At 41.6% G+C, this 23,319-nt stretch overlaps 1 protein-coding gene across 1 annotated transcript in view; it reads right to left on the bottom strand.

The window, feature by feature from the left end:
* LOC117501584 (growth factor receptor-bound protein 10-like) overlaps positions 1–23,319 on the bottom strand; it is a 98,227-nt gene that overhangs the window by 45,831 nt on the left and 29,077 nt on the right. Inside the window, exons 3-5 of the mRNA XM_034160495.1 lie at positions 20,978–21,071; positions 6,199–6,442; positions 2,069–2,192 (exon numbers count right to left, since the gene is read on the bottom strand). Coding sequence (XP_034016386.1) covers positions 2,069–2,192; positions 6,199–6,442; positions 20,978–21,071 — 462 coding nt within the window. The remainder of the gene's footprint in view (positions 1–2,068; positions 2,193–6,198; positions 6,443–20,977; positions 21,072–23,319) is intronic.

Genomic DNA, 23,319 nt, shown 5'->3' with positions numbered 1-23,319 from the left:
ACATTCCTGGCAGGATGTTCTGCCGGGGAAAGGAAGAGATGGCTGTGACACACACGGTGACGCTAAGAGCCGCTGTGGAAGCTTGTGAACCGGAAACGGGCGACTATCTTGCCAGACAGGCAAAGAGTTCAGAGACATCCGACCTGCAGACGTTCCCAGCCGTATTCCCAATTCTGCTACGGAAGTCTGCACTATATCTGCTGCATCCTGGAACTGCCACTTGCTGCCGTTCGCAGCAAAACATGCCTGTTGCTCTGCGCGTGTGCGTGCGTGTGTTTGTGTGCTAATTTATTGATTGCTTCCACAATAACACACAGAATCAGATGACCCTCGGGTGAGCTGTTGTGAAATGCACTCAACAAAAATATAAATGCAACACTTTTGGTTTTGCTCCCATTTTGTATGAGATGAACTCAAAGATCTAAAACTTTTTCCACATACACAATATCACCATTTCCCTCAAATATTGTTCACAAACCAGTCTAAATCTGTGATAGTGAGCACTTCTCCTTTGCTGAGATAATCCATCCCACCTCACAGGTGTGCCATACCAAGATGCTGATTAGACACCATGATTAGTGCACAGGTGTGCCTTAGACTGCCCACAATAAAAGGCCACTCTGAAAGGTGCAGTTTTGTTTTATTGGGGGGGATACCAGTCAGTATCTGGTGTGACCACCATTTGTCTCAAGCAGTGCAACACATCTCCTTCGCATAGAGTTGATCAGGTTGTCAATTGTGGCCTGTGGAATGTTGGTCCACTCCTTTTCAATGGCTGTGCGAAGTTGCTGGATGTTGGCAGGAACTGGTACACGCTGTCGTATACGCCGGTCCAGAGCATCCCAAACATGAGGTGATGTTCTTGGATGTATGGCACAACAATGGGCCTCAGGATCTCGTCACGGTATCGCTGTGCATTCAAAATGCCATCAATAAAATGCACCTGTGTTCTTCGTCCATAACAGACGCCTGCCCAAACCATAACCCCACTGCCACCATGGGCCACTCGATCCACAACATTGACATCAGAAAACCGCTCATCCAGATGACGCCACACACGCTGTCTGCCATCTGCCCTGGACAGTGTGAACCGGGATTCATCCGTGAAGAGAACACCTCTCCAACGTGCCAAACGCCAGCGAATGTGAGCATTTGCCCACTCAAGTTGGTTACGACGACGAACTGGATTCAGGTCGAGACCCCGATGAGGATGACGAGCATGCAGATGAGCTTCCCTGAGACGGTTTCTGACAGTTTGTGCAGAAATTCTTTGGTTATGCAAACCAATTGTTTCAGCAGCTGTACGAGTGGCTGGTCTCAGATGATCTTGGAGGTGAACATGCTGGATGTGGAGGTCCTGGGCTGGTGTGGTTACACGTGGTCTGCGGTTGTGAGGCTGGTTGGATGTACTGCCAAATTCTCTGAAACGCCTTTGGAGACGGCTTATGGTAGAGAAATGAACATTCAATACACGAGCAACAGCTCTGGTTGACATTCCTGCTGTCAGCATGCCAATTGCACGCTCCCTCAAATCTTGCGACATCTGTGGCATTGTGCTGTGTGATAAAACTGCACCTTTCAGAGTGGCCTTTTATTGTGGGCAGTCTAAGGCACACCTGTGCACTAATCATGGTGTCTAATCAGCATCTTGATATGGCACACCTGTGAGGTGGGATGGATTATCTCAGCAAAGGAGAAATGCTCACTATCACAGATTTAGACTGGTTTGTGAACAATATTTGAGGGAAATGGTGATATTGTGTATGTGGAAAAAGTTTTAGATCTTTGAGTTCATCTCATACAAAATGGGAGCAAAACCAAAAGTGTTGCTTTTATATTTTTGTTGAGTGTAGAAGAAAAGGCGGTCGACTGCCAAAATAAACACATGCTGCTCTGAACCAAACATAAATCAACGGTCAAGTTAAGGAGAAGAAATGCAATGAGGATTTCAAAACCTATCACAGCCATTCTGGAGCTGATACACACCAGCAACAACTTCACTGCATTACTGATGTCAGAACACGTCCAGCCTGCACAGATTTACACGCCGCCCTCCTGCTGTACTTACGTGGTTGTCGGAGGTGTGGATGGGGCTGAGGACGGGAGAGCCTGCAGGGCTGCAGAGCTCCGGGAACGGGTTGGGAATGGCCGGCAGGGAAGCTGGGCGCAGCTGATGCTCTGCCTCCAGACACCTGTAGAGGGAGACACACGCTCAATTCACTGTCTCAACCACACATTGAAAGACAGACAGGCCACGCATGATTTGGATCGAGAAGATGGCACACATCGCACATTACAAACAAAAGTCCTAATGTGACCTTTGCTCCTTAACTGACATTCTCTATTGATTAATCAAAGATCAATAAAGCTACAGCTGTTTCTCTGTCTAGCAGCTGTGATGACACCAGAGAATAAAACAGTTACTTAAAGAGATGTTACTTAGCGATGGCATGATACTACTTATTGATACTGGAAAATTCAGCATCGGTTGACAACGATACCAATCCAACAACTTTTATCCCCCTCTTAAAACAACTAATCTGTTAAACATCATTTATCTGTATGTGCTTTGCTTACCGAGTAACAAGCTAACAAAACATCAACTCAATCTGAGGAACAAATGCTCTACTACCCTCAAGAAAAATATATATAACCCACAACATGACTCATTTTAATTAATATCAGACTGATACGGATCCAAAATATCAGCATGGAGAATCCTTAGTAATATTAAAATATATAACACACAACATGACTCATTTTACTTAATATCAGACTGATACAGATCCAAAATATTGGCTTGGAGGATCCTTAGTAATATTAATATATATAACCCACAATATGGCTCATTTTACTCAATATCAAACTGATATGGATCCAAAATATCAGCTTGGAGGACCCTTAGTAAGATTAAAATATATAACACACAACATGGCTCATTTTACTCAATATCAGACTGATACGGATCCAAAATATTGGCTTGGAGGATCCTTAGTAATATTAATATATGTAACCCACAACATGACTCATTTTACTCAATATCATACTGATATGGATCCAAAATATCAGCTTGGAGGATCCTTAGTAATATTAAAATATATAACACACAACATGACTCATTTTACTCAATATCAGACTGATACGGATCCAAAATATGGGCTTGGAGGATCCTTAGTAATATGAATATATATAACCAACAACATGACTCATTTTACTTAATATCAGACTGATACGGATCCAAAATATTGGCTTGGAGGATCCTTAGTAATATTAAAATATATAACCCACAACATGACTCATTTTACTCGATATCAGACTGATACGGATCCAAAATATCGGCTTGGAGGATCCTTAGTAATATTAAAATATATAACACACAACATGACTCATTTTACTTAATATCAGACTGATACGGATCCAAAGTATTGACTTGGAGGATCCTTAGTAATATTAATATATATAACCCACAACATGATTCATTTTACTTAATATCAGACTGATACGGATCCAAAATATCGGCTTGGAGGATCCATAGTAATATTAATATATATAACACACAACATGACTCATTTTACTTAATATCAGACTGATACGGATCCAAAATATTGGCTTGGAGGATCCTTAGTAATATTAAAATATGTATATAACCCACAACATGACTCATTTTACTCGATATCAGACTGATACGGATCCAAAATATCGGCTTGGAGGATCCTTAGTAATATTAAAATATATAACACACAACATGACTCATTTTACTTAATATCAGACTGATACGGATCCAAAGTATTGACTTGGAGGATCCTTAGTAATATTAATATATATAACCCACAACATGACTCATTTTACTCGATATCAGACTGATACGGATCCAAAATATCAGCTTGGAGGATCCTTAGTAATATTGTGCTATACTGGTACAGGTTTTGAACCACAATTCTACAACTGCAAAAAATTTAGTAAAGATGTCCTGATCTGATCGCAGTGATCGGTATCGGGCTCGATGAAGGCACGTCTTTATTGATCAGTATCACGTCTGTTCAACATAACTTACACAGATCAGCCTGCATACCATCTGCTCTTTGTGATGACAGGAGGCATTTTCTAAAAGCATATTTACACTCTAATTCGCTTCAACTAGGCACCAAGCCCATGTCTGATGGATGGCACATGTGATACGCTTCTTACAGGCCAATCAGGAAGCACTTCCAACATAAATACAGGAGTTTTTCCTCATCATCTTTTCATGAAGTTTTCTTCCTCCTAATAGGCACTCCACAGTGCCCATAGCCAAAAGGATAAAGGGTCAGAAGACACCCCAACACCACCTCCACCCACCTACCTTTGGGTAAAGGCCCACTTTTGAAGACAGTTTAAACACATTTTTACATACAATAATAATAATAATAATGAGGAAAAAGACAGCCACCAATGTTTCATAAATGCTGATCAATCTCATGATCTAATCTTCAAATACACCTCAAGTTTAACAACCAACAGGAAGTCAGAACATGCACAGACTGAGTTGTGTGCTGTTACTTAACATAAACACCTTTAAATTCCAAAAAATAAGCAAGATAGACAACTAAAGATGTGCTGGACAGCATTCTGGATATTACTCATATTTGATGCAGTTTGGACAAAAGGAATTCTCAGATGGACACAGACAGAAAAGTGAACAGTGAATTGTTAAAGAGAGCGCTTACAAAAGTGGTGTGTGCCAAAATCAATCAATCAAATTTTATTTGTTAAGCGCTTTACAACAACCTAAGTTGACCAAAGCGCTGTACATATAAAAATCATATTTAAAATATGGTTAAAAAGAAGAACACAGATACATTTTATTCCCAAGTCTAAACAAGACTAAGTATCAAAAGCACATCTAAACAAATACGTTTTGAGTTCTGATTTAAAAAGGGGCAGATCCGAGATGGGACGCAAGTCAAGGGGCAGCGAGTTCCAAAATTTAGGACCTACTACTGCGAAAGCAGGATCACCCCACTGTTTGCTTCGAGACCTGGGCTGCTCCAACAAGTAGAGCTGTGCAGATCGTAGAAATCTGCTGGGCTGGTGAAGGGTCAGAATCTCACATAGATACGCAGGTGCGAGGCTGTGGATGGAGCAGAAAACAAACAGGAGAAGTTTGTATTGGATTCTGTATTGCACTGGCAACCAGTGGAGAGAGCGCAGAACAGGTGTGATATGGTGATGTTTACAAGAATTTGTGAGGAGCCAGGCAGCAGCATTCTGTACCAGTTGTAATCTGTGTAAGGATGTTTGACTGAGTCCAATATACAGAGCATTGCAGTAGTCCAAGCGTGAGCTGATGAATATGTGGATTGCTTTCTCCAGGTCACAACAACTGAGGAAGGGTTTCACCTTTGTAAGAATGCGGAGCTGAAAGAAGCTTGTCTTAATAACAGAGTCAATTTGTTTATGGAGATTTAGGTCAGCGTCCAAGTGAACTCCCAAGTTTCTGATTACAGTGTTATGGTGAGGAAGTGAGTGACCGTTTGAGACAACGGCGAGTAGGCTTGTGGTGCCAAAAAGACAGAATTCCATTTTGGATTCATTTAGACTCAGGAAATTCTGCGTGAGCCAGTGCTTGATGTCATCCATACAGGTGTTCATAGCCTGAGATGCATCTGGAGAATCTGGTGAGACTGGTAGATAGATTTGAAGATCATCGGCGTACATATGAAAAACACATTATGGCTGGAGATGATTGAACCCACAGGCAGCATGTAAAGAGAGAAAAGAACTGGGCCCAAAATGGAGCCTTGCGGGACACCAGAAGACAGTCGAGCTGTAGAAGAGGAGTGGCCATTGATGAAAACAGAGAAGTGCCTGTCTGTTAAATAGGACCTGAACCACTGCAGCACGGGTCCCTGAAAGCCCATCTGTTGGGCTAGACAGTTCAGGAGGATGGAGTGGTCCACTGTATCGAATGCTGCAGTGAGATCGAGCACCAGCAGTACAGGTCTCTTTGAGTCCAGGGACAATAGGATGTCATTTTGGACTCTCAACAACGCGGACTCAGTACAAAAGGACTATTAAATTCCCAAAATAAGCAATATGGACAAATAAATATGGACAAAGCACACAGGAAAACAGGCCACACATATATTTGGTTTCCTGACAGCACACAGGCAGATAAGTGAGTGAAGACAATGAAGGGAACAAGAAACGCACATTTACCTGATGGCCTGAATGTGCATGGGCTGAGAGTACTGGGACCTCTCACTGGAAGGCGAGGATGCAGTCAGGAGCGGGGTCGGACGCCTGTGAGCCTGGCCAGGACCTGGATAAGCAGCGTGCACATGGTGATGGGAAGCGTGCATGTGGCCGTTGTCAAGAAGCAATGCTGTGTCTGCTGCTGAGTACACATTCTCCAAGGAGGAGTTCATCTCATTCACCAGCTGCTCCAGATCTACGTCATCATCTGTGGAAGTCGGTGGATATTAGGATGGAGAAAGATTAGATTAGACAGAACTTTATTGATCCCTTGGGAAGACTCCCTTAGGGAAACTGAGGTTCCAGCAGCATTGTATAGCAGCACATAGGATAAGAAGAACACAGAGCATCAAATGTGAAAAAAGAAAAACAGTTTCCAAAATAAATACACGACATAAATACCAGACAAACAGAGCCATACTGGTTTACTGGCTACTACTGTTCCTCTCATTCCCGACCTCTGTCTTCCTGTTACTCCTCCTCCCCTTGAGTGAGGAGTTGTACAGGTATAACTGTAAAAGGTTACACATCTGCATAACTGCTGGCCAGTGCAGGGCAGAGAATTCCAGGCAAACCTACGGCGTGGAAGCTTTTTGTCAGTCTGGAATGCAAGCTTCCCATCATTTCAGCAAAAGAAGCTGATTAGTTCAGTTTATCACTGCAGGCAGGTGACGAGCTTGAACCACAACAAGATAACAAAGAGAACAAAAGACTCAAAACATTTCCATCAAATATCAAGAAACAGATTAGTCCAGAAAACAAGAAGCCTAGGAAAATGCTTTCTGCTACAACAGAATTTCCTCTCATCACAGACAACACCATACGCTCGGGTCATAGTCGTACTCAGTCCTTTATAGGCCCTGAGACCTACTGCGGTCCGTGTTTATCCTCGGATACTGTAGAATGAAGCAGGTAAGAGTCTAGGACCTCCTGTCATGACTAAGTTTGTCATTTTTTTCCTCCTGTTTTATTTCCTCGCCTTATAACTCCATTCGCCTTTTCTCATTTGCACCTGTGTTTCATCCCATCTGTTGTTCATCCAAGTAATTATTCCGGAGATCATCCCCCTGCCAGAATATCTTACACCTTTCACCAAGTCTTCTAGCTCTGCCTCATCTCCTATTGTCCTCTTGGTTTTGACCTGTGCTCATGTTTTAGATTACAGTTGTCTTTTTGCCTTTCCCTTTGGATTTGTCTGCTTGGTCCAACTGCATCACTGTGTACCAAACTATCTGGCTGTTTTTCCTGTTCTGAATTGTGCTTTGTCCATCACGGATAACGTCACATTGTGGACTGATTTCCTGTGCTTGGCCTCGGCTTGTACCTGCACTTCGTATTGTGTTTACTTATCAATTGTGTGTTCTCTGCCTTGGGGTCACCATCCGTGCTTCAGTCATTACACTTCTCCTGGATGGTACGCCACTCAATCGCAGGTTACTTCTCCAGTGATAGTCAGTGCTCACTTAAACCATTTACACTTCTACACAGGAATTTATGTTATACACTATGTTGCACTGCAATGAGTAGCAACACAGAAGTATTTAAACAAGCAGACATGCGACCATCTTCATGTGGGTCCATATGGTGGTAACACATTAGCAGCACAGTAATGAACACCAACGATCCCCAGGATCTTGCTTTCAAAGCTGTCCCTATTTTACAGACTTTGCTAGGAAAAAAGTTTCACTCTCCTATGTGAATTCTGGCAAATTTGAACTAAAAAACTAATGAAAATTTCACGTGTTCCTTTTCAGAACATCCTTCTCTGTGTGCCTCCACAGTGAAATTGTGACTGGTGATGCAACAGACAAATGTTGTTCTTTGCCCAGTCTCTCCAATCACAGCCACAGACGTTTATAACTCCTTCAGAGCTGTCATGGGTCTCTTGGTGGCTTCCCACATGAGCCTCCTTCTTGTAATCTATACAGATTTCCTTATAGTACCAAACTGCGTCTATTCCTGTTTAGAAAAGCCTGTACAAACTTGTAAAATGGAATCAATAAATTGATAAATGAATGTATTAATGATAATTTAATGCACCACTGAATTACCAACCAAACTTTTTTCCAGAAACTCCAAACTATATTGAAACTTGTGCATCAAAATTCTATTTTTTTTAATTGATATTTGTTGTACAATCCTGTAATTATTTGTACTATGTGTGAAGGGGCTCTTAAAAACAGATATTAAAGATTACACCAAAAGAATACCATATAAGTACTGGATGGTTTTTTTATTTATATATATATATATATATAAACCACTGTATGTGTATGACCAAGGCTCTTTGGTGTTGTGCGTGTCCCGCTTCAACACCACACACAGAATTCCAAACATTCCTGCAGGGGAAAATTACAGCACTCTGGGAACGCTGACCAGCCTGTGCAGGGCACACGGTGGCCAAATGACCAAGACCAAGTTGGGCATCAAAACACATGTCCAGACACATACCACATAGCCTTGGATACCACTGAAGCTATGCACTACTGATGAGCATGTGAACCTGCTGGACTAAATACAGCACGTGGACCAGCCTGGTCATCTGATCTGTCATAGAAAGGACATGAGGTCATGTGATGTCTGGGTTCATGAGTGGGACACGGGTGACACAAAGTTGGAAAGGGGAGAGCAGAGGACAGTCTTTTCAAGAACAGACTGTCTGAGGTGGGACACAGTAAAAATGACTAATGCCTTGTGTTTCACAGCAATATTGAATAATTAGGGTTAGTTTTTTGGGGCTACCAGCTGATAGTCATAGTCGGCGGCATCATCGTCCGTTTATTGCGATATCTCAAAAACTGTCTGATAACTTTTTTCTAATTTGGCAAGGGAGTAATATGGGTCATTGACATTGTTCCTGTCTAAAAATCATATTCGTAGATTCGTTCATTTGGAAATGACGGCCATTTTTATGCCGATAATGGCCATTTTGCCTTGGGTTTTAATTGAGTCAGTAACCCAAAGGGCGCTAGGCACTCTAGTTGAACATGGTACGGGGGCAACATATGTTTCTGCTATAGCGCAGCAGATAACTGAAACAATCATGCAAATGGTGATACAAGCACCAAATTTGGCACAAATACTCCTTAGACATTACTCTTTTGAAAAAAACGACTGGCCACTTGAATTTTCAATAGGCGGCCAGGTAGGGGTCAATTGAAGAATTACAGAGGGGTCAAAATTAAAAATGTACAAATCATTTTGAAAACTACACCACATTCTTTGTATGATCGTAAAGATTCCAAAAGCTATGGTTTGGACTATCTTTGACTGAATGATCAGGAGTTATTGGGTAAAAACAGCAAAAATGGTGACAAAGGTCAGTTTCAGTTTGTACAGGAGTCAAAAGTTAAAGTTCCTTCAATTTTGGTAAAAAGTGATGCAAATTATTGGCTGGGCTAATAGGATTAATAAATGGAATAGTTTTGACTGTGCTGAACGTTTGGTCTCCAAAATAAAGGTCAAACAAGGTCAACATCCATTGGATTCTATGACATGTGACATATGTTACCCCGTAACATGATAACTAAGAATGATACATGGTCCAAACTATTCCTTTTTAAAATCCTGTTAACTTAACTAATAATTTGCTTTTTTTTTTTTTTTTTAATCAAAATTGGAGCAACTTTAACTTTTGACCCCTGTACAAACTGAAACTGACCTTTGTTGCTGTTTTTACCCCATAACTCCTAATCATTTAGTCATAGATAGTCCAACCTATACCTTTGGAATCTTTACGATCAGACAAATAATGTGGTGTAGTTTTCAAAATGATTTGAGCATTTTTAATTTTGACCCCTGTGTAATTCTTCAATTGACCTCTACCTGGCCTCCTATTGAAAATTCATGTGGCCAGTCGGTTTTTTTCAAAAGAGTAATGTCTCAGGAGTATTTGTGCCAACTTTGGTGCTTGTATCACCATTTGCACAATTTTGCTCTAAATATTCTCTTAGCTGCTGCACTACTACAGTCAAGCCAAAATCATCAGTGGGGAATTGGACCCATGCTCCTCAAAAAGTGATTTACCCCCCCTCCCCCCACCCCATACCATCCTTACACCCATTTTCACAATTAAAACTGAATATGTGGGACGATGCCCATGAAGTGCCAAGAACACAGGTAGTGTGACCAGGAATTGAACCCAGGTTGATATACTGATAGTCCAATATGAAACTCAGAGTGCATATGGCATGAAAACGTCCCGTTGCCTCACCTCACGTAACCCTAACTGCCGCTGAATGTTGATAACCTGCAGCTGTATTCTGGACAGGATGAAATTGCACCACGCAACTATGGCAAATTCATTTCTGCAAGATCCCAGAATACACTGAACAACACTCCCTGTCCCTGGACACTGCAACCTGCAATCACCAACCTCTGACAGTAGAGCAGAGGTCAGAAAAACAGAGCTGGGCAATACGGTTTCTAAGGGCAGAGCTCCATAATTGGTTTTCATAAGCAACAAAAAGGCTTCTTTACCAGCACTGTGGTACTTTTTATACAAATACTGTAATGCTGGGTTGTTTTTTTCTATTATAATTCTGTTTGTGGGAAAAAAAAAAACAAGCTCAAGTGCCTGAAAGGTTGGCATCGCCAGCATCCAAACATAAATAAGGGTGGCTGCAAATCAACCCTTCAGTCAGCCTCCAGCTGTCACTCTGCACCGATGTTTGGTTTTTATAGAGAGCACGAGCTGTATAACGCAGAGGACAACTCAGTCCTTTACATAAATAAAGCATTAAATAATGCACTGGCTTTAAAATGCATGTGTTTATTTTGTATGATATTACATAATCCTGCGCACTCTGTGTGTTGCAATATACGTTTGTTATGAATTATGAATACTTATTTTCAGCAACACATGCAGTGAGCTTCAAGGCACCACACAGTCCAGTAAGGTTCTTTTTTTTTTTTTTTTTTTACTACATACATATATGACTCCATATCTACATATTAAAATCCAAGTGTCCTCTGTGTATGTGCGTGCGTATGTGTGTATGAGTTTAATCACAGAGAAACTGGGGAGAGCTGACATGTGCTGTTTGGTATGCTTCTGCATTTTGGGTCAAGGATAACTGCTGTGAAAACAGGAAGTTGATAGGACAAATATTTTGGGAGCAATTAAGGATATCAAATAAGCATCTCATTTACATTTAGTGAGGTAAACGTGCACACATTTTACTCCGCATTGACATTTTCGTCTGTTCAACGGTGACCACAAGCAGTTAACTCGGATCCTTTGTGCTTCATAAAATACCATTAATTAGCCCGTTAGCTTCTGCTTGCTAATGTAGTGTTTGGTTTAAAAATAGTTAATGTGCTGTAAACTGATTTTACTAATTGTTGCATGTACCAGCACCATGTTTCAAAGACAAATGGGGCAAACCAAAGAGACTTGTGTTTTTTCCTCTTCATTACACATTTTTGGGTAAATGCAACTAATACAAATATGTGCGACACAGTCTGAAATACAATAATCATGTCAAGACACTAAAACAAGCAATATTCCCAAAACATTTGTTGAAATACTGTGCAGGAATTTTTTATTATATATATATATATATATATATATATATATATATATATATACACACACACACACACACACACACATATATATATACATTCACATACACACAGATCCACACACGAGATACTTCGTGATTTTATATCTATGGATTGAAGGCAGGGACTATTTTCCATACGTTTGGGGGGGGGGGGGGGGGTTACCCAGTTGCAGCACTTGGGTACACAGACATTTTCTTGGGCAGTAGCCAGTGTTTTGGGCATGGGCATATAGCAGGAGTAGTGGCACTGTTGCCCCATAGTCTCCAAGATGGGTGTGGTGCAGGTGTTGTGGGTCCTTCTGGGCCCCCTTCCTGGGCATTTTATTCTGTTTTATTGTTTGTATAAATACATATAATTTTTAAAACATTTTACTGTACTTTAATGTCACTTAAAAAAAACTTTTTATAATCAATGTGTATCAAATCAAATCTTTATTTGTCCATTAGGAACTTGATTTGCTTGCCAACCTTCCAGAGCAAGCAGACAGGCGACAGTGGTAAGGAAAAACTCCCTCTGATGATTTGAGGAAGAAACCTCAAGCAGATCAGACTCAAAGGGGTGACCCCCTGCTTGGGCCATGCTACCAACACAATTGACAATATGATTATACTGGAAATTTTAAGAGTCCATGCTGGTGCATAAGATGGGAAGCATGCACCCATTCCCATCTCTGGATGGAGCTACACCTCAAACAGAGAGGAAAAAAAAACAGAATCAGGCATCAGAAAGACAACAAATACAGTATCATTTGTCAGCATTAAGCAACAAAAAAAACAGAAGAAATACTAAGGTGATCGACGGCCACTAGCCCTAAGCTTCACTAAAACACGCAGAATTTAGATAAAGTTGAGGCTGCGACCCGCTCTCTCTACTAATAAAATGAATTTAAAAGGGTAGAAAGCATAGTAACATACTATGCCAGTATGCTAGCCATACGAAAGGGAAAATAAGTGCATCTTAAGTCTGGACTTGAAAGTCTCTATAGAATCTCACTGTTTTATTGATGCAGGGAGATCATTCCACAGAACAAGGGCACAATAAGAGAAAGCTCTGTGACCCGCAGACTTCTTATTCACCCTAGGGACACAAAGTAGTCCTGCACCCTGTGAACGCAGAGCCCGGGCCGGTACGTAGGGTTTAAATAGGTCAGCTAAGTAGGGAGGTGCCAGTCCATGAATAATTTTATAGGTTAACCCTCTGGGGTCCGAGGGCACTTCTTGGACAGTTCACTCGCCTCGCATAAATGTTTTATTATTGCTGTTAACAGCTCTCCCTGTATCCCACAATCATGTTTTATGTCTCTTTTTTTCAGGACAACCTGTGCTTTCAGAATATATATGTTTTTGTTGTGTTTTATAAGTGTAATAAAGGTTTACAATCAAAAATAGGCAAGGAAAAAATAAAGCGAAAAATACTTTTCCACACACATTTATTCAAAACACACAACAAACTATAATAAACAACTGTTTTGACACTTTATAAAGGTAATTTGAGGTCTTGTGTGAAAGACTGTACAACAAAAAGGTTCAAACAATAAACACAAATGCACATTTTGAACAATATATACAAAATGGTCTATGCGTTTTGTTCTCCATTAATATGGTAAACAGTGCTTTACGCAGAGAAAGCAACAGAGTTATTCAGTAACATTCACATGCAAACTAGTGGAGCAATCCTGATAGTTACACACTCTTTGTTTGAGTACGTGAGATTGTCATCAGAGGCTCTCTGTCTGCTTTCACTGATCGCTGTGCGTAATGGTGCAGGGCGCATGGAGTCACTGGAGCACCCAGAGGGCTATTCAAATGGGCCAACTTGTAACACATCACTCCTGAAAATGATCTTTGGCTTTTCACGTGAGGTAAATCTGCCCTACAATTGGATTTTGGAAAACCATGTGACGCTGAACCAATTCAGATTGGACACTCACATTGCGCACGTCATCACACAGCTTCTATGAAGAGTACAAAGATGGCCGATGGCTGGCTCTAAAGTCTGCGGAGTTAACTTTTCGGCAAAAAAAGTAAGTTTCTATCTCATATCATTAAAAAGTTATTTATAATTAAGTAAAGCTTGGTCTTAGCCATCATATACGACAGCGTCGGCCCCAGAGGGTTAATAACAGTACCTTAAATTCTGATCTCACTGGGACAGGAAGCCAGTGAAGAGATGCCAAAATGGGTGTACTGTAGTCAAACTTTCTGCTTCGTGTTAAAGTCTGGCAGCAGCATTTTAAACCAATTGGCGACCCCTAATGCTGGACTGTGGTAAACCAGAAAATAGAACATTGCAGTAGTCCAACCTAGAAGAAACAAACAAATGAATCAGGGTCTCAGCATCAGCCATAGACAGGATGAGATGAATCTTCGCTGCATTTCGCAGGTGGAAGAAAGCAGTCCTCATAATATCTCTAATGTGGAGGTCAAAGGACAGCGTAGGATCAAAAATTACTCCAAGGTTCCTCACTTTGTCAGTGCGATATATGAGACACGAGCCTAGGCTAAGCATTAGCTGGGCAAATTGATGCTGATGTCTCACTGGACCAAGAACCATCATGAGTATTTTCTTCAAATATGGTCAATGGGAGCCACTCAATGAACCTCCAAGTTACATGGATACGCTTGAAGGTCTGGAGAGACAGTGCTATGAAGGAAAATTGTCAATTGGGAAAAAGGACCCTTACACTTTCTCCAAACCAGAGTAGATGTATCGGTCAGAGAAGGAAAGTTTGTCGTTTTCATTCACTTACCTGGACATGATCAGTTATTTGATATTCTCTCCGAGTCCATAGACAATGGATCAAATTCAATCTTACAGGAGCCTAGAGGCAAACAACCAGTTCCCATGTAGATGGGTTTGTGGCACGGTTGTCTGTCACAGAGAGGGACGTTACCTTTTGTCAGCAAAGGTTTGTTTGATCTCTAATTTTGGTAGTTACTTACTAACTTAGTACACTAAATATTACCGTTTTCTGTCAAATTACTGTATTTTGCTTATTTAATTACCAATATCTGATTAGCTGATATTCTGTCCTTTACAACACAAAAATTATCACTGCAATGTGTAGGTGTACTGCCTGCCCCCCCCCCCCCCATTATCTCTCTCAGATGGAATTGCGAGATAAATGTATATACTTACGTCCCACAATTTCTTAGATAGTCACACGACTGAAAAGCCACCGAAAGCCATCTGAATCTTCCGAATGGTGGACGAGCTGGGCATGTCACAACATGTCCTGTGAGGCTTCATCACGGAGGCGCTGTTGCTGCGCCATCAGCTTCGTGCTGATGAATTTCGCTGCCACTCTTTTCATGGCAAAATCTTCTTTCACAGTGGAATGTGCTGAAAAAGTGCTGATGTCCACCTCTTCCGCAATTTCTCTGATAATCACACGATGGTCCCACATCTCCACAGCGTTCACTTTGGAAATGATCCGGTCATTTCAGCATGTTGATGGCCGACCGGAGCATGACTCGCTCTCCACCGTTGTGCGGACGTCTTTAAACCGGTTGTACCGCTCCTTAATCTGTGTGATGCCCAGAGGATCGTCACCGAAAGCCGTCTGAATAATCCGAATGGTTTCCACCTGGCTGTGACCCAGTTTCTGGCAAAATTTGATGAAGTTGCGCTGCTCCAGTTGTTCCGCCATTTCCTTGCAAACAAAAAAACGACAAGAGACTCCACCCATCCTCACACAAAGGCTGCTTACAAGCAAATGATGCAACCGACAGGCGTGAAAAAAATCACGAATGCTCACAAAGGTTCAAGGTTGGCTCATGCAAGCACACGTGATTCAAATCCATCAGGTTTTTGAAAAAAATAAAAAGGTCCGATACTTTTCTAACAGACCTCGTATATCATATAGCAGACAAACAGTGATATTTGAGAAGTGAAATGAAGTTTATAGGATTTACGGAAAGTGTGCAATAATTCTTTAAACAAAATAAGCAGGTGCATAAATTTGGCCACCCCAACAGAAAAAAATACATCAATATTTAGTAGATCCTCCTTTTGCAGAATAACAGCCTCTAAATGCTTCCTATAGCTTCTAATGAGAGCCTTGATTCTGACTGAAGGTATTCTGGACCATTCTTCTTTACAAAACATCTCAGGTTTGTTGGTTTCTGAGCATGGACAGCCCGCTTAAAATCACATCACAGATTTTCAATAATATTAGGTCTGGGGACTGAGATGGACATTCAGAAACGTTGTACCTGTTCCTCTTCATGAATGCCTTAGTAGATTTTGAGCAGTGTTCAGGTTCGTTGTCTTGTTGAAAGATCCATCCACGGTGCAACTTCAACTTTGTCACTGATTCATGAACATTGTTCTCAAGAATCTGCTGATATTGACTGGAATTCATGTGACCCTCAACTTTAACAAGATTCCCAGTACCTGCACTGGCCACACAGCCACACAGCATGATGGAACCACCTCCAAATTATATATATATATATATATATATATATATATATATATATATATATTTGTCAATATTCGCTCAATATTCATACCATTGACTCATAAACATTCATTATTTGTACAATAGAGAGAGAGAGAGAGAGAGAGAGAGAGAGAGAGAGAGAGAGAGAGAGAGAGAGAGAGAGAGAGAGTTTGTCCTCCGCCAGGGGTTTCCACTTTGGTGGGCTCAGGGTCTCATCACTGCTTTTTGCAGATGATGTGGTCCTGTTGGCTTCATCGGTCTGTGACCTCCAACACTCACTGGATCGGTTTGCAGCTGAGTGTGAAGCAGCTGGGATGAGGATCAGCACCTCTAAATCTGAGGCCATGGTTCTCAGCAGGAAACCGATGGCTTGCCTACTCTGGGTAGGGAATGAGGTCTTGCCCCAAGTGAAGGAGTTCAAGTACCTCTGGGTCTTGTTCATGAGTGAGGGGACAATGGAGCGTGAGATTGGCTGGAGAATCAGCACTGCAGGGGCGGTATTGCATTCGCTCTAATGTAGTGTGATGAATAGGAAGCTGAGCTGGTTCATGACTGAAAGAACAAGATCGGGTGTACAAGTGGCCGAAATGGGCTTCCTTAGGAGGGTCATGTTGAAAGGAGCCAGCTGAGGTGGTTCAGGCATCTGGTAAGGATGCCCGCTGGGCGCCTTCCTAGGGAGGTGTTCCAGGCACGTCCATCTGGGAGGAGACCCCGGGGAAGACCCAGGACTAGGTGGAGAGATTATATCTCCACACTGGCCTGGGAAGGCCTCAGGATCCCCCAGTCAGACGTGGTCAATGTAGCCTGGGAAAGGGAAGTCTGGGATCCCCTGCTAGAGGTGTTGTCCCCGTGACCCAATCCCAGATTAGCAGTTGAAGATGAGTTGAGTACTACACAGACATGAAATGTTAAACTAAGTCAGATAAATAAATAATAAGATCTACTATTTATTTCATGGCTATGATTTATTGTATAAAAAAATCCTAAATCTATTGGGTAATTTTAAACTTTATTACAAAATTAAAAAGCACACATTTTTAGTTATTTTTAACAACCTCTCACAGTCCACCAGAGTCCAGCCCACAGTTTCACCAATCTTAATAATTATTGTTTTATCTTGTTAGAACAATCGTAACAGATGGCCACCCACTCAGTCTGAGCTGCTTAAGGTTTCTTCCTTTTTCTTTACCACTGTGCTTGTTCAAAGGTGTGGGTAAGGTCTAGACCTTACTGGTCTATAGCTGATCGAGGTGACATGATTTGGTGTTGTACAAATAAACTGAAGTATTTATAAAGTAAATCAAGTTAAATAAGCAAATAAAAATCTGGCTTGTGTCATGACAGAAATATAACCAGATCTGTCGTTACTTCAGCCTGTAGACAGTCTTAGCCTGAATAGCTGCTGCGATTCAGTGATGTATGATGATAATCTACAGCTGTAAAACAAACACTGACCATTTAGAAGAAAAGAATGTGCATGAGTCGTTTATTTAAGCAATGTAACCTACTTTTCCTTTCCCCCTTCAGCCTGTATCATCAATCTTCAGCTCACTTAATGCTTTTCCACTTCCCACAACTACTTTTGACAGCTACCGCTGTATGAAATTGCTGCAGTCATTAAGTTTTACGACTAAAGATAACTATAAGTTTTTCCATTTGAGAAAAGGCCGTTGCTACCTTCCACTTTGAAAGACTGAGGCCATAAACTGGGCAATCCAACGTGTGTCTGCTTCTTCTTTAAGGCAGAGAACTTATTTCCATGATCTCGTCTCCTAAAAATGGATATGCTTTGTATCGTATCATCGTGATAGGTGCAGTCAGTTTTACGGTGATGTAATGCATAAGGGAAATGGTTTTGTATTTTGAGAATTATTAACAACAACAAGCAAGACTGTTTAACCAGTTCAAGACTGTAGTTTTGAGGAGGGTGGTGACATATACTTCTGGAATATACAAGGAAATTCTTGCCTGGGAATCTGTCACTGTTGAACTTGAGAGGTCAAAATGGAGTCATGGAATGTTGCTTTCTCTGAGTAATGTTTTATTATTTGATTACCATTTCTATTATACTGAAGGTGATACAGAGGTCATGGTTGAGTGGGTATGAATAACTTTACTTAACAAGTGGATTTCTTGTATAGCCTTAAAAATGTTTCACCACTCATCCAACTGGACTTCTTGGTACTACATGCTGTCTAATCCATCAGACCAGGGCCCCAGGTCCTTGTTCGCAACCACCCAGACAGAAAACTAGTTCATTCCCACCTCTCTAAAGTAACCATCTGTTGCAGCCAGATGAAACAAAGGTATCAGGGGCAGATCCACCCTTCAAGGGAAGGACAACCCAGACACATTCAAAATCCTGGATCAGCCCCTAGGTATCCCTTTGGCCTCTTCCAGTTGCTGTGGTCCTCCACATTGAGGTATGTGATCATGCTGAGAAAAATGTGACATATAGCCAAAAAAATTATAGCCAATGTTCCCTCACAATGCAAATACTAGGGGAGCTATGACCACTACCTTTGCGCCCCCCAAGGACTAGACCAAGCCAACTTTTTTAGGTTCTTTAGATGACCCCAAAACACAATCAGGACGTTCCCAAAAATAAAACTGGCCTCAAGCCAGTTATCCAAGATGGCTTCCAAGATGGCCAGCAAAATAGGGTTGTTTTTTTTCCCCCACTAAAACATCAATGATTTCTGCCATTATTAAGCCTATTGTTTGTTCCTAATATGTATTTTAATGATACAGGTCTACTGGTGGCCATTTTGGACGCCATTTTGAATCTTAAACCCATGAATGAATTTAGTTTAGGCACAAATGAGTCTGCTGTGACCTACAATGTGATATTTAAGTTGTTTATATGGTGTGTAACTGTTTAGTGGAAAACCCTATTTTGGCGGCCATCTTGGATAACTGGCTTGAGGCCAGTTTTTATTTTTGGGAACATCCTGATTGTGTTTTGGGGTCATCTAAGGAAGATAAAACAGTTGGTTTGGTTTAGTCCTGGGGGGGGTGCTATGGTAGTGGTCGTAGCTCCCCTAGTAAAGTGATACTCTTCATTTGAATCTCCCTAAGTAACCATTACTTTGATAAGAAATCATTCCTACAATACCCAAGGATCCTATGAACATGCCTAATACCAAACACACCTACCTGTCAGCTTAGGTCAGTGATTGCCTTCCAAGTCAAAAAGCACCAGGACCCTAAAGACTTGGACCTTCATTGGCATTAAAAAAAAAAACACCTCTGTCCAGTGACCACATAAGCTCTTCCCAGGCATTGCTCCATCTCAAAGGCTGAGCACCCAGAGACTTCAATGACACTGCCAAGATAAGTAAATATCTCCACAAGTTCAACACTTTCACCCCATATAGATACACTAAATAATCTATTTCTTGCTGTCTGTTTTTTTCTTTCTCATCGTTAAAGATACAAGAGGTGGAATTTTCCCGTCAGGATCTCACTGAAAATAATGTAACATCCAGTTTGTCCTGTTGCGGTCACAGTCAAACAACGGATCATCCTTGACTTCTGTTTATCTTCTGTTCGGGTCCAGTTGATGTCTGTCCACTCATTACATCAGAGCCCCAAATACATCAAAAACAGACACATGAGATGATTTTTGCTACCGTACAAATTATGAATCAAATCTGTTTGAATCACTTTACTCAGTCTGTCACAGTGTGTGCTGCAAACTTTCAGACTGACGTTGCTGTTGTGCGACTGCTACCACTGCGCACCGATGACGCCCTCACAGGGAAGACATGGAAGAACTGAGGAAAAAACACTGCAAAAACTCCTCTTTTTTTTTTTACTTTTTACAAAGCGTTGGGGTCACGAAATTAATTTATTTTCGGTTAGGTGTTTAATAAACTTTAATTTAAAAAAATGTTTGAATTTAGGGTTCGGTGTTTAACAAACTTTCTTCAAAAAGTGAGGCAGGACATGGTAACTGCCTATAGTATTTCATTTTGTGTATTGTTTGGGTGATGGTGAGAAAGACTGAAATAAATTGAACTGAAGTGAAATAAATTGTTTAATCGGTGTAAATTATGGTGTGGGGTGGTGGATAACATTCAACATGTCTAGATTGTCTGTGATGTCACTGCATGTGTGAGTATACAGATACTTCACCCCTGTCCCACAGACCTATGCCCCACTTACTATAAACTCCCCTCTTCCAGGCACCCACTGACCCACAGGCCTATATACAGCAAAAAGTGCATGTCCTCACCCCATATTTACAGACGTCCCACATGAGTATGACCACCACACATCAGCACAGCACGCAATCCACCAAACCACAATCTGAGGGAGAAGATCGGCTCCATTCTTCATTTGGCTTATTTCCAAAAAAGGAATTTCCAAATTTTTCCCGTGATGGCTGAGGGGAATTCTGGGTATAAATCATGTGCATGTTGTGAGGAGAGAAAAGTGCTGAGCAACGCTTACAAAAATTACAGTGAGTAGAGTGTGGGGGGCGGGGTGCACATAGAAACACGTCTATAAATTCAATATCTGGAGAGCAGAGTCTGCAGAGATGAAGGGAAACAACAATCCAGGAGACTGATGAGAGGAAAAAAACAACAAACAAGTGGTGCGGCCAGATGAGAGAGCTCGTAAAGATACGGACGATGTCAAAACTTTACCAGGTACATTTGTACATGTGCACAAACTGTCATCTACAATTTAATGACTGTCTAAAGGAGGAGACAAGAGAAGCATTACCATGGTGATGTGGCAGGTTTGAATTGGCTGAGCTTCGAAAACCTGGAACAATCAGCTCCTCGGGCTGGCGCGGGGAAGTGCGATCCATGCTTTCCTGTCAAAAAGGAAAAAGGAGAGAGGCTAAAGGCTAAACCATGCAGTGGTTTCAAATTTCGAATATTTTGCATCCAACATCTGGACAACACACACACTATTTTTGGCATCAAGCTAAACACGTTATTTCCACAAAGTTCAGATGGTCAAACAATGGGTGTGTTTATTCTGTTTTCGAGGAACGTCAAGTAATTTGACTATGTGGCACCATGACAGTGACCTCTGCAGGGCGCTACAGTAACGCTTTTGGAAATAAAATTAAATAGAAAGGAGCAGCTTTTATTCAAGATGATCTTTTTGTTTTTGTTTTTTTCTTCCCTGAATGCATAGCAGAGCTGTTACATTCTCAAAAATGCAGAATGTATTGATTTTTAATGTGCCTGCAATATGTTTCTGTGCAAGTAGATTATTTAGGCAAATACAAGTAACAGATTGGGCAGATACATGTGGATTATTTGGTTATATTGGTTTATTTGCCATGTGGCAAATAGATCTGACCCCCAACTTGCCTGGCATGGCAAGTGACCTCTCAGGCTAAGTGTAGAACCCTCTGACCTCCATCATCATGCTCACACAAACCGTGGGCATCCACTGTGGGCATCCATTGCCGATGTTGCTTAAATAAAATAGCATCTCGAACATAAACCAACTGTTTTTACAGCAAAAACATGCAAACATTTACCAACTCAGCATATCACCATTCTAACATCTGAATATACAAAAAGCAGACAACTGAATTTGTCAAACATGGTCTAATCTGAAGCAGTGTCCAGGCCACAAAACTGCAGAGGAGAAAAGAAGGGACAGATGCCAAATGAATTCTCAACCTTCCCTTTTCCAGGAAAAAGAAGAACGCGGAAGCGATGTTTCCAGGAACTGCTCATGGCCACAGATCCTGTCGTGCATATATGTGCGTGTGCTCACAAGCGCATTTATGCGCACGCGCACACACACACACACACACACACACACACCTCCCCTCTGTGCTTTGAAAACATCCATAAATGCTCACTGTAAGATTTATTGCTCTTAGAAGCAGCACCCAAAAGCTTTTCGAGGAAGGCAACTTGGCTGGAACATCTGTGGGCCGGCAGGGAAAGTCTGCAGGCTTCAACTCGAGCTGACAAGCAAAATGTAGAGACACAGAAACTTACCTTCTGTCTTATTCATCACGTGAGAGATATACGTGAGCAAGTATACAACATATGTAATCCTTAAGTTATACTTTAAACCCACAGACAGATACTACACACAGTGAGGATCCTTCCTAAACCCGACCTGATAACTAGAAACCCATAATGCCCAGCTGCATTCGAAGATGCTAGGTGGCACTGCGGTACGTCACTAGTGTGCACATGCATCTTTTGTGATACCCGGATGTAAAAGTTGAGACCTGGGCTATCTAGAGCTCAGACGTCCACGTCATTCCTATGGGGCATTTTTGCCTTTGAAGTTACAGATTACACTCAGATTTGATGAAGTTTGGGACTCCGACAAGGACGGTCGCATTCCTCCACTCCCCTCACCCTGGCTTCCTCCATGCCACCTCGAAGGCAGCGCGTTTTTTACTGCTGCAGCCTTCAACTCCCCAAGCTGGGCGGCGCGGGCCCCTCCTACTGCAGCCTTCACCCACTTTACCTCAATTCGGATGATGGACTGCTTCAAGTTTAGTGCACCTAAACAATGTCAAATGTATATTTGTTGTCTTTAATTCTGATGTGTGCCATTATTACGGTAAACAAGTAATAATTGTGGGTAAATTGCTGTATCTTGTCTGAGGTAACTGGAGTGTAAACGCAATTTCACATTTCAGTTGCACTCATGTAATGACAATGACAATAAATCTCGTCTCATCTTTCGAAAGAATTAGACTGTAGACATACCTGGGTATAACTGTTGGGCATCTGACCGCAAATTGGACACAAGGAAACAAAAAAAAGGCCTCCTGAAGCATGGATGGCTTCAAAGCACGACATTTCACTCATTTCCACACAGAACTCATCAAGCTAAAATAAAATAATGGGTGAAGATGTGTCGTAGGACTGACAAAAAAGGAGCCAACGTACATACGAACGACTCGCCAGCATTCCTGGTTGGGCCCCAGTTACCCACTGCCTCCTCTGTACAATAATTTCAGCACAGTTGTTCTATGGGTTTTGGAGGTCTTCCTTGGAAAGCCAGGTCATCCAAGCTTTCACCTGGCCACCTTGAATTTTATTGGCATGCTAGACACGTACAGTAGTGTTCAG

The sequence above is a fragment of the Thalassophryne amazonica genome, chromosome 20, assembly GCF_902500255.1.
Source record: "Thalassophryne amazonica chromosome 20, fThaAma1.1, whole genome shotgun sequence".
NCBI lineage: Eukaryota > Metazoa > Chordata > Actinopteri > Batrachoidiformes > Batrachoididae > Thalassophryne > Thalassophryne amazonica.
The sequence above is the reverse complement of the archived record's forward strand: the minus strand, read 5'-3'. Positions and strand labels throughout refer to the sequence as shown.